Source organism: Microcebus murinus, chromosome 10, assembly GCF_040939455.1.
Source record: "Microcebus murinus isolate Inina chromosome 10, M.murinus_Inina_mat1.0, whole genome shotgun sequence".
Taxonomy (NCBI): Eukaryota; Metazoa; Chordata; class Mammalia; order Primates; family Cheirogaleidae; genus Microcebus; species Microcebus murinus.
Genome location: NC_134113.1, coordinates 56761482 through 56776467, shown reverse-complemented (window position 1 = coordinate 56776467; position 14986 = coordinate 56761482). Strand labels below are relative to the sequence as shown.

Genomic DNA, 14986 nt, shown 5'->3' with positions numbered 1-14986 from the left:
CGGGAGGTGGTCAGTCCCTCTGCCAAGAGGAAGATAGACACACCTCCAATGCCCTGCATCAGAGAGACAAGGGACAGCTACCCAGTTCCAGCCACCAGTGCCAACAGGGGAAAAGAGAGGGAGGGGGAGGACAGGGAGAATTCAGTGCCTCTTGGGAAAGGCTAAAGGAGCCAGAGAGGAGAGGGAACTGGCTGGAGCTGAGGGGCTGGGGACAGGGGCTTGATATGGGTCACGGAATGGGATTTTCCAGGTGAGAGGAACGCTCTGATCTGGGAGTCACTGGGGATGTAACCTGTAATGCCAAGGAACACAAACAAACACACAGGAAAAGTGATGGGCACCCTGCACAATGCTGAGTTGGAGGGTGAGATGCATGATGCAGGACCTGGCAGAGGAAGAGGGGAAGGAAGAGCATGGCCACAGCTGTCCAGCTGTGGGGTGAAACCGGTGGGTCTGGAAATGAGGGGCAGAGCTGAGGGACAATGCAGACAGGTTTGATGGGCAGGTGGGGCCCAGCGGGGCGTCTCCAAGCAGCACATTGAATGCCTCTGGGGCCCTGGGAAACCTCAGCCTTCTCTTCTCTGGCCTGGCTGCCCCTGCCTGCCGCATGCATGCCCCACCCAAGGCCTGCTCCTCCCTCCGCCCGGTGCGAGGAGCTGCAGTGCTCTGCCGGCCGGCTGGGCACAAACTCCGCACCACCAAGGTGGAGACCTCCAAGCTGAACTGAGGATGCAGAGGCTGCGCTCTGACATTGACAACCGGTGTTGAAGAAGAAGGTGTTGAAGAAGCAGGTGTGACCAAGCTCCCAGATGTCATCCAGTCCCTGCCCCTGCCTCTGGGCAGACCTGGGACTGGGCCCCACACAGCCCATGCAAGGGAAGCATCGCAGATGACGGGCCTCCCAAGGGTGCAAATGTGCCCAGGGACTTTCCTCAGGAGGCAAGACCTGGGCTTGCTCTGCTCACCCACCATCAGGAAGGACCTCAGAACATCACTTTCTCCATCCTGCGTACGTCTCAAATGACCCAAGGGGGACAGAGATCAATCTCATTTTTAAAGACAATGAAGCTCCAACCTCCTTTGCTTTAAATCCACCTCTGGGGATTCTTCCATATTTTAACCTAAAGCCCCCACGTCTTACTGCACTCTCTGTGAAGGGCCACACCTGGCCAGCCGGGGGGAGCTGGGAGGTAGACGGAGCACCCTCACGCATGTGGGGTTTGGTCTCTAAACCCAGGAAGTCAGGGCATGTAATTCACGCCGCCCCCTCCTCTCCTATGAAACAACGTAAAGTCCCTACTCTCCCTTTCGCTGAGGCCGAGACACTGGATAGGGCAGACATATCTGCCTGGCTGGCCTCTTTCATCGCCCCTGTAAACAGGGAAGGAGGACAAGTGGGATGTTTATAGGGCCCACCAGTACTGGCCGTTGGCACCTTCGCTTTGCTCTTGGCTACCCTAATTATCCACTTGCTACTTAGCGCTGCCAATATCCCAAGCTCATAAACCTGATTTGGGGTTTGACCCAGCTCAGCCTCCATCTCTCTACCAAATAAAAGGGGGGGAACCGGGCCACAACCGGCTCATTCCTGCCCCCGTCCTTCCCTCCAGGGCCACATCTCCCTGCCTCTCTCTCCTGCCATGTCGTGCCGCTCCTTCCAGCCAAGCTCCAGATGTGGCAGTCGGAGTTTCAGCTCCTACTCGGCCGTCATGCCCCGGATGGTCACCCAGTATGCAGTGAGCAAGGGGCCGTGCCGGCCAGTGGGGTCCGGGGGCCTCCGGGCCGTGGGCTGCCTTGGCTCACGGAGCCTGTGCAACGTGGGCTTTGGGAGGCCCCGGGTCGCCTCCAGGTGTGGCCTGCCCAGCTTCGGGTACCGAGTGGGGGCCACCTGTGGGCCTTCTGCCTGCATCACGCCTGTCTCCATCAATGAGAGCCTGCTGGTCCCACTGCAGCTGGAGATCGACCCCACCGTGCAGAGGGTGAAGAGGGACGAGAAGGAGCAGATCAAGTGCCTCAACAACCGCTTCGCATCCTTCATCAACAAGGTAAGGTGCAGCCCCAGCACTCCAGGGCCGCAGGAGAAGACCCACTGCAGATCTGTCATCTGGTCCTTTGCTGGCCTGAGAGAAGCCACAGTTTACCCATTGGCCTCTCCCACAGTTCCTGACCGCTCATTTTTGGAAGCCTGTTAGATCAGACTCCACACTGAATGTTTCTGCCCCCTGGTCCTGTTTTTTTAATTTCAAAATATTAAGGGGGTACAAATGTTTTAGGTTACATGTATCACTTTTGTAATGCTTGAGTCACAGTGGTCCTTTTTTAAATATGTCATCTCTTTCTGGCAAAGTCGCCAAGGTTGCTGGAGGTCAGACTATAAGAGGAACTTCCAAAGCAATACTGAAAGGAATGACCAAAGAGGCAGAAGAATGCCCTTGCTTACGAGGCTTTAATGACAGAACTGTCTTCTGTGTGCCTGAGCTATGTTAAGACTCTTGGTCCTGAAGCAAAGATGGGCACTAAGACCCCAGAGTTTGCCATCAGTTTAGGCCTGGGATGAGGAAAAAGTGGAGCACCCAGAGCTAGAAGCACAAGGTGACTGTCACGAAAGTCTTACATCTGCCAACTCCGGAGCCATGGCTCTGAAAGCCTACAGGGAATGTGGAGGTGCTGCTTTAGAAGGTGCTGAACTGGCTGGCATCCCTCAGCTGTCCCTGGGCCTGTCCCCACACCCTAGGGAGGCTCTTGGAGTCAGGATCCACGCCCAGGGCAGAGCTGGAATTTCTGGTGACCCCAAGGTTTGGATGCAAGAGTCCTGGGCCAAAAGTCAGGAGACCTGAGCCCTGGCGTGGGCTCCACTCCTGTTACCCTGAATCCCTGTGCAAGGCACTCATCTCTCGGCCTTGGGGACCCTGCTGCCCCATTGGGGGGTTAGAAGAGAGATGGTGGGAGAATGGAAGGAGGTAATACATGCAAAAATGCTCCACAAGGTACTTGTTTAGCCACATTTACAGTTTCATTTTTAAAGCTCATTAAGTTCTGGCCATAAACTCATTCCTGCAACATGAGCCCTGTCATCAGCAACATCACACCTCCTTCTGTAAGGCCAGGAGCCTCCTGCTGGTGTGGTCATCAATCAGAAGTAGGGCCGCATCACTCCTGAAGTTATCTTGAGAGAGGATGCACCATGGGGAAAATGCCAGAGCAAAGACTAGAGACTATGTTCCCTTTGTCAATGGCTAGCTGGGTGACCATGGCCAACCCACTCAAATTCTCCTAGTCTTGGTTTTCAATCCACAAAAAGGGAGGAGGTGGGCTAGCAGCTTCCACATACATCACTATGACCTGGGTTTTTTTCAGATACAGCCATGCAGGATGCAGCAGAGCAGGTCAAAGGACCTTAGAGTCCTAGGATAAAAACCCTTAACCTTACCTTCTCCCCTGAGTGCCTCTGGGCTACAATAAAAGAAAGCCTCAACTCCCAAGCATCACACATTCTTACATCTACGTGAAGACTTAGAGAGTGCTTTCCCATGCACAGTCCCAGCTAGGAGCTTTGGGAAGCAAAGTGAGCCTGAAAGGCTTGGTCAAGGTCACAAGGGTAGTGAGAGGCAGGCAGGCTGGAATGTGGACCTATGATTTTTGCAAATTCTAGTGCATTGGCAGTGGTGTGTTGAGAGAGAGGGCACGAACTCATCCCACTGCCTTCTCCAAGTCATGATCCTCATGGTCCCTGCTGCCTGGTGACATCCCATTCTTGGCTACAGGTGCGGTTCCTGGAACAGAAGAACAAGCTGCTGGAAACCAAATGGAACTTCATGCAGCAGCAGAGGTGCTGCCAGAGCAACATGGAGCCCATTTTCGAGAGCTACATCTGCGCCCTTCGGCGGCAGCTGGACTGCGTGTCCGGGGAGCACGTGCGGCTAGAGTCCGAGCTCTGCAGCCTCCAGAATGTGCTGGAGGGCTACAAGAAGAAGTGAGTTGGCTCTGCTTTCACCCCACCAGGGAACTTGAGGAAAGCTACAGATTCCATAGCTCAGTTCACTAGGCGGCGGAACAATTAAGTCGGACGATGTAGGTGGAGCGTCCCATTTGGCACATGGGAGCTCAGAAATCGTGCATTGTCTTCATCTGCCTTCCCACTTCCCTGACTAGATAGACTCCCATTATTGCTCTCGCTGTAAAGCAAGCTCTTTCACCTTCCGTTTCTGGAGCTCTGGGTCCCTGCTCCAAGCCACCTGGTCTGCCTTCTCTTCCATCAGTCGCCTTGCAGATGCTGCTTCCGATTCCCCAAACAGACTAACTTGTTCCCCAGGCCTCTTCCCTGCAAGCGTTTGCTCCTGCTGTTCATTCTGCCAACAAGCCCCCTTTCAGCACCTCTCCCACACATCCAGACCAACAGCCCACATTTTCTCTCACCCCCTGACTCTGGCTTGCTGGAAATCTCACGCTGGAAATCACCTCCCTCCTCATTATCACAGTTCTAGCTCCCCATGTCACTTCCAAGTTCTTTGTGGTTCCTGTTTTCTAACTTGCTAACTTGCCCTCCCTGGGAGCAAGCTCTAGAGTCTGAGTCACAGCTTGGAGTAGGTGGTTGATAAGCACATGGTAATCAAGAGCCTGCTGGCCCTGAGAGCTGGTGCTGGCAGGAAGCTGAGGCCCAGAACCATTGCCTCACTGGGCCCTGGGCCCAGCGCCCCGTGGGAGTGCACGTGGGTGGGGAGGATTGGACAGACATCTTTCCATTAAGGGGAAAAGTTTAAATATACTGAGAGCAACAGGTCATAAGGGATGTGGGTGAGGGGACTGGCACCCCATTGGGGGCACTCGTGCTGCAGGTGTCAACCGTGTGCCTACTTGGTGCCAGATGCTGTGCTGGGAAGCGCCGGTGCTATAGAGAGGGAAGAGGCTGGCTCCTGCCCTCAAGATGCCCTGTCCAGGATGCACGGGGCCCCTGTGCACACACACTAGCAGCTGCAACAGGGCACAGGGCAGAAGGGGAGATGAATCCCAATGGAAGGAGGGAGCCAAAGGAGACCAGGGAGGCTTCCTGGAGGAGGTGCCGTTTTCTCTCGGTCTTGAAGGATAACTAACTTTCATTGCAATGGCTTCTTATAAAACGGGAGTCCAGAGTAAACCCTAGAAGTGGGAATGGGACAGGACAAGGGCAGGTGACAAGGAAGGGCCAGAGCATGCCAGGTGAGGGGACAACTATAGCAGACTGTGACAGGTGAAATGTGTAGAGGCTGTGGGAGGGGTGGAGGCTGGCCTCTCGGCAGAAACAACACACTTCCTGAGAGGTAAGTAGCAAGGTAAACCCGGGAAACATAATTTGCAGCTCCAGATGAGAACTTGGGCTTTTAACCACTTTGGTACCAGCGTCGACTATAGTCGATAGCCACAGATGAACACGCATAGTGACTTTAGCCGGCAGCTGTGATATGACTTTTCTAATTTTTCATTTATCAAAATAAAATTGTGAACATTTAAAAATAATGTAATGAAAACATATATGTATATGTTACCTATTCTGATTTACATTACAAGTAAAGCTGCCTGGAAAGTAAAACAAGCTTTCAGTGCTTTAAAGCTTTCCTCGTCACACAAGAGCAAAATGGATTTGTCATCAATGCACAGCACAAACTATCGTGGGGACTATGAGTGCCGGCTGTGGGCAAGGTTTCTTGGCCGATGAGCGCCGTACCGAAGTGGTTAAAAGTGGAGCAATAGAAGGATGAGATCAAACTCGCATTTTATAATAACAGCAGTGGCACACACAGTATTGACCCTGTGCCAGGCACTGTCCTAGTAGCGCATGTGATATATTAACTCACAGCAGCCTGTGAGGCAGGACAGCATCACCCTCACTCTGCAGATGATGGAACTGTAGATGATGGGACAGAGGCCAAAGCACTTAACCAACTGGGCCACGACCAGCAAGTGACAGAGCCGGGACTCAGACTGGGCAGTAGGCTCCAGCGGCCAGTGTCAGTGCCATGGCAGAGTTCTGCTGGAAAAAGGAGACGCTTTTAGTGGATCCATGTTGCTCACCCCCTGAGTCCTTCTGGCCAGACTGAAGCCCTGCTGATTCCCTCTGCCCTCGGGGGGGGGGGGCAGTGAGTGGGCTGAGGAGCCCCAAGGCGCTGGGAGGAAACAGTCAGCTGTCTCTGTGGGTCTGGTGAAGGGGTAATTGCTACCTCTACCAACTGGATGGCAGACAGGGGCCAGCCCCAGAACCTTCCAAGAGAGGAGGACCACCAGGGCCAACTGGGAACATCTGTGACTCACAAAAGACAGCCGTGCGTGCCGCACAGCCTTTCTCCACCTCCTAGAGGAGGCGGATAGACGAGTGGGCTTCCTCAGCAGGGAGGCAGAGTGAAGGGGTCTCACGGGACTTCCCAGAGGATTGCTCATCACAGGCACGGGCTCCTGGGGAGGAGGAGGGGTAAACTTGAAAAGAGTCTGCAAGGAGCCATGGTAAGGTCATCAAAAATCAGCCTTGAGTGGGTGGAGGAGCAAGAGGTCCAGAGACAGGGCTGGACCTGCTGACTCCCCAGGGTGCTCAGTGACAGGTAGAGTCACCACAAAGGCCTGACGCCAAGGCCTCTTCCAAACTCCATGCCCGACTACAGTGTTTTTTCCTGCCCATTCCACCAGATATGAAGAGGAGCTCTCTCTGCGTCCCTGTGTCGAGAATGACTTTGTTGCCTTGAAGAAGGTGAGGGAGGGGCCACCAGCCCTGGACCATGTCCAGAGTGTCTACAGCCCACTCACCCAGCTAAAGTGCCCCCACCCCCAGATTCCTGGGCCAGCTCCCTCTCCCCTGCCCCCTGGCAAAAGGGTAGGGATTGGCCTGGTCTCCACCTCCCAACTCTTCAGGCCAAAATTGGGTAAGGGTCATGTCTAGCCCTGCCCGGGCAGCTAGAGATGGCTTAATGCCAAATCAGAAGCAAAACAAAAGCTCTGATGCAAACCCTCAAAAATGGAAACAATCGCGATGGTTCCTCAACAGGTAGCCAGATATCTCCAGGCCCAAGCTCTGCCGAGTGAGCTCTGAGAAGCCACATCCAGGGCTCCTTTAAACCCGCCCCCCGCCCAGCTCCCTTCAGATCCCTTCCAGTCAGGACGCCAGACACAGACATGGGGTTCCGGGGCTGGGGACCCTCTCCCACAATGGGCCCATCGCCCCTTCGCGTCCATGTGGGCTCACTGAGGAAAGGTGGGCCCCAACCTGCACCTGCCACCAGCCTGCCTAGGAGGTGGGCCAGTGTGTAGAAGGTGTGGCCCTTGCCCAGCCCCAACCCAAGTTGTGGTCCTGTCCCTGCTGTGCTGCAGGAGGTGGACACAGCCTTCCTGATGAAGGCTGACCTGGAGACCAATGCGGAGGCTCTAGTCCAGGAGATCGACTTCCTGAAAGGCCTGTATGAGGAGGTACCCGCGGCACTGCTCTCCGGGTGGCTGGTCAGGGGCTGGTGCCTGGGACCCAAGGGTGCTGGGAGGCGTCTGCCCAGCGGGGACGGGTCAGGGTGAGCACGTGGAGAGATCAGCACTGGAGAGGTAGTTCTCAGGCAGTGAGAACCCCAAAGGTCGGATCGTCCAGATCCCCAGCTTGCAGACCCCTCTGGGAAAGTTTCCACCACAGAGCTCTGGGTAACTAGAGGGTGGGGACAAGGAGCCCGTTGATGACTGAAGCCCAGAACAGCTCTAGCAGGGTTCTGTGCAAATCTGCTGTGGGAAGGTCCAAGCAGGTTCTTCCCATTTCTGCACCTGTGCCCTCGGAGCACTCACACCTTCTCACCTGGCCCCTCTCAGGAGATCTGCCTGCTGCAGTCCCAGATCTCCGAGACCTCAGTCATTGTGAAGATGGACAACAGCCGGGAGCTGGATGTGGACAGCATCATCGCCGAGATCAAGGCCCAGTATGACGACATCGCCACCCGCAGCAAAGCCGAAGCGGAGGCCTGGTACCAGTGCCGGGTGAGGCCCCGGGCGGGGGCGCGGGAGACCGGAGGGGAAGGGGCACAGGGGAGGCCCCCCAGACCCTCTCTCTCTCCCCCAGGAAGTGGGTAAGGAGCTAATGAGGCTGCGACACACCACAGTGACAGGGGACCCATAAACCCCAGCCCCTGCTGTCTCTGCCAGGCCCCATATCGCGTCCCTGCAGAGCATGTGGGAGGGACCCCACAGACAGCCCAGGCCTGTCACTGGGGCACCAAGGTGACAGCTTTATTTACCTGCAGACTCACCGGACGTGCTCGTCTCAGCAGCACTCAATAAATACTAATTGGCGATGATGGTGAAGAGGGCCCTGGGCTGCTCGTGGGAGGAGGCTGATGGCATGGGGTGGTTACTAATGGTGGGGCAGAAATGGTGATTAAAGTGGCCCCAGACTTAGTAATTAGGGGCTTGCTGGGAGGGGAGGGGGAGCCCCTGAGAGCAATTCAGTTTGACAGACATTATCATCCCAGTGTCACCTGCCCTGTCTGTGCAAGGCACCACCATGCATTCGCCTCATTCAACACTGTTTATTGGGCATCTCTCATGTGCCAAGCACAATTCTAGAAGCTGGGAATCCAGCAGAGCACAGAACAGACACCCGTCCCTCCCTTCATGTTACTTCCCTTCCAGAGGCAGGTGCAGGTGGTGGGTGGGACAGACAATAAACAAGACAAATAAGTTAGATGGTGATGTGTGCTATGGAGAAAATAAATTACAGTGCATGTAGGGAGCGCAGATTTGAATAGGTGGCCAGGAAGGGTGGGCTTGCCAAACCAAAACACGAGGTTGCATAAAGTGATTGCAAAGGTCGAGAAGCAGCTTAAGGAAGCTTGATGATAAAAGCAACAAATTATGTCTGGAAAGGCAGAGGCATTGTCATTTGACCTGATCTTGAAGGACAAGTAAGACTTCAGTGAGCAGAGAATGGGGGAGAGGTGCCAGGCAGGAGCTGGGGCACAAAAAGGTGAAAGTGGGCCTCTGCGCTGTGGAGGAGATCGGGCTGGAGAGGTGGGCTGGGGCTGGGTCACAGCACATCTGCAGAGCTGTGCTAAGGCCTTTAGATCTTTTCCTGAAGACAAGGGGTACCACTACCCAGGGAGTATCCCAAGTGATTCTCTGTCTATTTTCTGGAGATCTGTGGGGACCGAAAGTATCAAACTCGGGCCTTGAGCCATCTGCTGGTGACTCAGTCCGTGGCCTTCCACAGCCAGGTTTCACCCCAGCTGGCCTCTCTCTGGTTGCCCTGGGCCACCCATCTGTCAGGTGGATTCAGAGAATACAGCCACCTCATTTTCCCATCCTCCTAAGTCAGAATCATGAAGACAAGTCTATTAATTAAGGATTGCATTTAGTTACGAGGGTCAGAAATTTTAAAAACAAATTCAATTGTTACTTTTTTCTCAGATAGCTCTAAGTACAAAACTAGGCTGCCCAAGATGATATGGGGGTTCTATGACACTCTCGGGACCCAGGACTCTTCCAGCTTTCCATTCTGCCATCCTTAGCACGAGCCTCATCCTCACGGTTGCTTGGCATCCCAAGGTAGCTGTGGTGCCTCACATGTATTTCAGGCAGGAAGAACAGGAGGCGAAAAAAAGAAAGATGCCAACTGAGTCCTTCCTACTTTAAAAAGAGCTTTCCTTGCAGCCTGACCAGCCACTGCCATAGATCTCATTGATTAGAGAAGACTGAGAAATATTTTCTTATCTGTGCTCATTGCCACCCCAAATAAAAGCAGGGTTCTGTTTGTAGAAGAAGGGGAGAGTGGATTTCTATTAAACAACTATAGGCTTTCCCACAGTAAATAACAAAGGAGCCAAAGAGAGTAATTATGAGCTTATCTCTTGTTTTGCATTTTCTATTCAAGATGTTCCCATCTTCTATCGGAAAATCTAAAGCTGGCTCATTTTTAAAAATCTATGAATGGAATCTACACATATTATTCACAAATTGAATTCAGAATACAAAGATATTTTTAAAAAGTGTCAAGCCCAGGTAGGATATAACACTGCATTTTTGGGTTTGATAGTTTCGAGGGAAAACACACAAATGTCCTCATGCTGATGGGCAGATGTGGTCTGTTAGGGGAGCCCGGCTACGCAAGTAGTCCCTGCCAAGGTCCAGAGGGACATCTAAGAGGAGAGAGCCCCTGGGCGAACTTGGGCTCTGGGGCAGAGAGAAAAGGGCCAGATACAGGGCAGCCAGTCAGACAGGGGGATCTCAGTGTCTGGGAAGGGTTTAAGGCTCGGGGGTGGGATGGGAATCAGGAGCAGCCCATACAAGGACTCCAAACTTGACCAGCAGTGGAGAGGGATCAGGGAGCAGAACATGGATGGGCACCCAGACAGCACCCAGACTCAAAGTCACAGGAGCAGAGCCTCAGGACAGCAAGAAAGGGGGCAAGAGATGCCCCCACAGAGGCCTGGGGTTCTGACCTCTCTGTCCTGGCAGTATGAGGAGCTGAGGCTGACAGCTGGGAACCACTGTGACAACCTCCGCAACCGCAAGAACGAGATTCTGGAAATGAACAAGCTGATCCAGCGGCTGCAGCAGGAAATTGAGACCGTCAAAGCCCAGGTGAGGTGGGGGAGGCCGCCCTGCTGTGAGAGCCGTCAAAGGCTGTCCGGCCTTCTCGACCACATGGGGCACATCCAGTCCTCCCTGGGAGTGCTGCTGGAGAGGGAATAAACCTGTGGCTCCTCGTGGAAGAGGAAGCAAGCCCTTTCTACAAAACAGCTGGCCAATGCAGGGTGAGCAGCCTCAGGAAAGGGCTGGGTCCCGCCAGAGGCCAGGTGACCTCCTGTCAGAGTTGAAATGGCAGGGGTGTTTCACGAGATGGGAGTATGGGAAAGACGTTCTCCATGGTCCCTTCAAAGACTCCAATCCTGTGATCCCGAAATGCAAGGTGACTCTGAATTGTTCATAAAATCAGACCCACTCTATTCTCCTAGGTTAGTGAAGACCAGGCAGGCGCTTAAAATCTATTAGCCCCAAAGACATTGCTCAGTATAGCTAAGAGGAAAATCTCAGACCTCCTTGAGGTGTTAAAGATAGAAAACCAGTCCCAGTTCCCTGGAGGAACCAGATGTCACAATCCTAACAGGAAACCCACAGTTAGTTTGAACCTGGCCTGTGCCCACCACCGTGTTCTCTCTGAGAGTCCATCCCAGGGGTCCCAGGGCCCCCAGTGACGCCTTTCTGTGCCCTCTCCAGCGCTGCAAACTCGAGGGCACCATAGCTGAGGCTGAGCAGCAGGGCGAGGCGGCTCTCAACGACGCCAAGTGCAAGCTGGCGGGGCTGGAGGAGGCCCTGCAGAAGGCCAAGCAGGACATGGCCTGCCTGCTCAAGGAGTACCAGGAGGTGATGAACTCCAAGCTGGGCCTGGACATCGAGATCGCCACCTACAGGCGCCTGCTGGAGGGCGAGGAGCACAGGTGAGCCCATAAGGAAGAGTTGAGCATGAACAGGCACCAGGTGTGCATGTTGCTCAGCCCTCCTATGGCTGCTGCTGCTATGACCCCTCCCCCGTCATGGGAAACCTGCAACAGCACACAATCTCTGGAGAGGGCAGGAGAGGGGAGATGCCACATTTTTCAGCCTAGTTCTCTTCGATGTAGTTACCTGTCTTCTTTTTCCTCCTATCTGCAGGCTGTGCGAAGGCATTGGGCCGGTGAACATCTGTAAGTAGATGATCCATGCCCCGAGGGCACTGGGGTCCTGGGGGTTGGTTGGCCCAACACAGACAGCCCACACCATCCCTCCCCAGACCTCTGATGCCTCCCCCAACCCCAAAGGAAGAGCTCTGTCTGCCATGAGCTCCTGGGCTGATGGCAAAGCTCTCCCGCCACCCATAGTTTTGGGAAGTCAGGACTGGGAGCATATTCAAAGCATGGTCCCAGTGCTTCAGAGCCCAGAAGGCAGAGGAGCAATATTCACAGGAGGATGCTTTTCTAGAGGAAGAGGATTTGAAGAAGGTTCAGGAAGGAGGGATAAGACAAATAGAAACAGAGAGGGTGAAGGAGATAGCAGGCCGGGCCCAGCCAAGGCTCTGGGGAGAGAGGAGAGGCATGTGGCTTGGGGGGAGGAGACATGGAAGCTGGTGGCTGGAATGGGTGTGTCCTCAGAGCCGAGTGGCAGCAGGTGGGAGGAATGGCCTGGCTGAGACGTGTCAGGCCAATCCCCTTAGACTTGTGCACTGTGGGGCTCTGAGCACCCCTTTCTCTTCCCACAGCCGTGAGCAGCTCCAAAGGCGCTGTCCTATACGAGCCATGTGGCGTCAGCACGCCTATGCTGAGGACCGAGTACTGCCCAGGGGCCGCCAGCGTCCTCAGGAGCAGTGGGGGCTGCAGTGTCGTGGGCACCAGTGAACTCTACGTCCCCTGTGACCCCCAGGGGCTCCTGGGCTGTGGGGGCGGGCGCAGCTCCAGCGCAAAGCTCGGGGCTGGGAGCAGCCCCTGCAGCCACAAGTGTTAGCACCGCCCCAGAGGCTGGAAACCCAGGGGACAGGGCCCCAGCCCTTGGCCCTGGATGTCACACCGCACTAGGGCTGAAGACAAGGGTATTCCAAAGCTCCACCTTCCTCTAGCCCCACCTTCCTCCAGACTCCCCTCAGGTGTTCCTGGGAACTGAGCTGCCCCTTGGCCCCCTCCTTATCCTCACCAGTCACTCTCAGCTGTTCACTCAGCTGTGCCCGGAGCCTGAGCTGGGCCCTAGGGTGGAGATGGGGACAGAGAAAGAGAACACATCGCTCCTGACCCCTGGGCCAGGGGAATGGCGATGCCCCCAGAAGGCCAGAGGGCGTCATAGTCTGCCTATGGATCACCCTGTGGAAGTGTCCCCACAAAGCCAGCTCCACTCCCCCATCCCAGGCTCCCCACTTCCCTTACTTTGGGCACCCGTTCACCTGAAAAAAGTGGACTTCTTTTAGCACCACCTGAAATATGCACTACTGCAAATATCAGAAGGTGACACCCCCAAATCCCATTCTGCATTCCCAAGCCAAGTGCCGAGAGTTCAGGATTAGTCCAGACCTGCCCGTGTTCTCTCAGCACAGAGAATCAGCAGGGGTCTATAGGCAGTAGATTTACCTGCTCAGGTGTGTTGAACTCAAACTATGAAAATACATCTTTTTCTGAGCTCACATTGGCAAGTGGCAGCAGGGAAATGCCTAGAACAAAGGCCAGGGGACATGGGTGTTTACTGGACCGGCAGACCATCGAGAGCTGACGTCATTTGCCCAGTGGAACCAGCCCTCCCCCCCCAACTCTGCACACAGCCGCCTGTTCCTGCCCTGCTCCTTTTAGTTTCTCTTGCTCTGGGCCTGCTGTGAAATGTGTACCCTCGCTGCAGTGATGCGGCTGCCCCGGGCGACTTGGAGGCTTCCGTCTTAAAAGCGGGCAGGGAGGTGCTGGGTTGACTCCGCCTCCCAGGAGCCCCTCCTGCCTAGCCTGGCCCACCCAGGATTCAAGGCCTCTGCCATGCACGTCTGGGCTTGTTTGTTCCCAAAACAATGTCTCTGTTCGCAGACTGCAGGCATCAGGGGTATTCACCCTGCTCTATAGAGGACACATAAGGCTGAAGGGAGCCCATAGCAGCCTTTGGGGACTGGAGCTTTGGGAGTGGAAAGGAAGGTTATTATACAAATGGGGAAACTACCTGTAAACTATGTGCGAGTGGCCTGTGGAATAAATACAGCTCTGTACAAACTGCACTCGAAACCTGCACATCACGCCCAGATGGTTCGCAAATCACTCACCATGTTAAAAACTGCGTGCCTGCTGCACACGGGCCTCCCCACTGCACTCACTGCACTCGTAGCATGATGTGCAGCATATGGCCTTAGGAAAATCTGTGGGGTCCCCTGTCATGTCCATGCTTAGCAGCCCCTAAGCCCTGGGCTCTGCCCCTTCCCGGACCATCCTTGGTGCCTGGATAGTCCTAGTGTGGGAAAGGCAGTGAAGATGGCAGCAGGAGGACCAGGACACTCCAGGTTCCTCTCCCCACTTAGCCTGAGACCTGGAGACACGACTTGGTGGCAGCAGTTCCATCCCCTGAGGGGCCTCAGTCTCCTCCCCTTTGCCTCACTGGTACCCCAGAACCACTCCTCCTCAGGGGCTCTCTCCTCTGTGGCTCCCCTCTCCCGTCCCCAGCCCCCGCAGAGCACCCACTCTGCACCCAGGCCCGCATTGGAGGCTGCTGATGCAGAGGTGACTAAGACACCCTCTTAGCCCCAAGACGCCCAGCCTCACAGAGGAGTCATAAATAATGAGCGCCAGAGAGTATGAGAGCAACAAGAAGCAACTGACGATTGTGCCTGGAAGGGGGTTAGAGAGAGGCTCACAGACAAGATTGTAAGAACAGCGGGTGAAAGGATGTCTGGAGTGGCAGATTCGCTGGCAGCACTTTCAGAAGAACCTATTCCTTCACGGCTCCATTCACTCGATGCGTGCTGACCAAGCACCTGCTGTGGGTCAGGGTGCCCAGGGGCTGTGACACAGCGGTGAGCAAGGCGGCTCCAGTCAGGGCCGGTTTACCCAGTAAGCACAGTAGACACGGCATCCAGGGCCCATGACAGAGAGTGAGAAATTGGGCAGCTCCGTGGACAACAGTCTGGCAGTTCCCCAAAATGTTAGACTTAGAGTCACCACAGGTCCCCGCAATTCAGCTCTAGGTATATACCCAAGAGAAATGGAAATGTATGTCCACACAAAAACCTGCTCATGAAGATTTATTGCAATATTATTCATAATAACCAAAAGGTAGAAACATTTTGTAGATAGTCCATGTTTTATCCATTTTGTTTATTTGTCCACTAACAGATAAATGGAACATTATTCACCCATAAAAAGGAACAGAGGACTGGTACATGCTACAACACAGATGAACGTTGAAAACAGGCACAGTAGGCCGGGCGCGGTGGCTCAAGCCTGTAATCCTAGCACTTTGGGAGGCCGAGGCGGGCGGATTGCTCAAGGTCAGGAGTTCGAAACCA

General features: G+C 54.6%; 1 protein-coding gene across 1 annotated transcript; it reads left to right on the top strand.

Annotated features, from left to right (window-relative positions):
• The first annotated feature begins 1586 nt into the window (after positions 1 to 1586).
• Positions 1587 to 13681, top strand: KRT82 (keratin 82). Its single transcript, XM_012764802.2, has 9 exons — positions 1587 to 2045; positions 3765 to 3973; positions 6655 to 6715; positions 7333 to 7428; positions 7810 to 7974; positions 10447 to 10572; positions 11209 to 11429; positions 11644 to 11675; positions 12227 to 13681. Exons 1-9 carry the CDS (start codon positions 1641 to 1643, stop codon positions 12466 to 12468), a joined length of 1557 nt encoding a protein of 518 aa, XP_012620256.2. The 5' UTR covers positions 1587 to 1640; the 3' UTR covers positions 12469 to 13681.
• The last annotated feature ends 1305 nt before the right edge of the window (positions 13682 to 14986 follow it).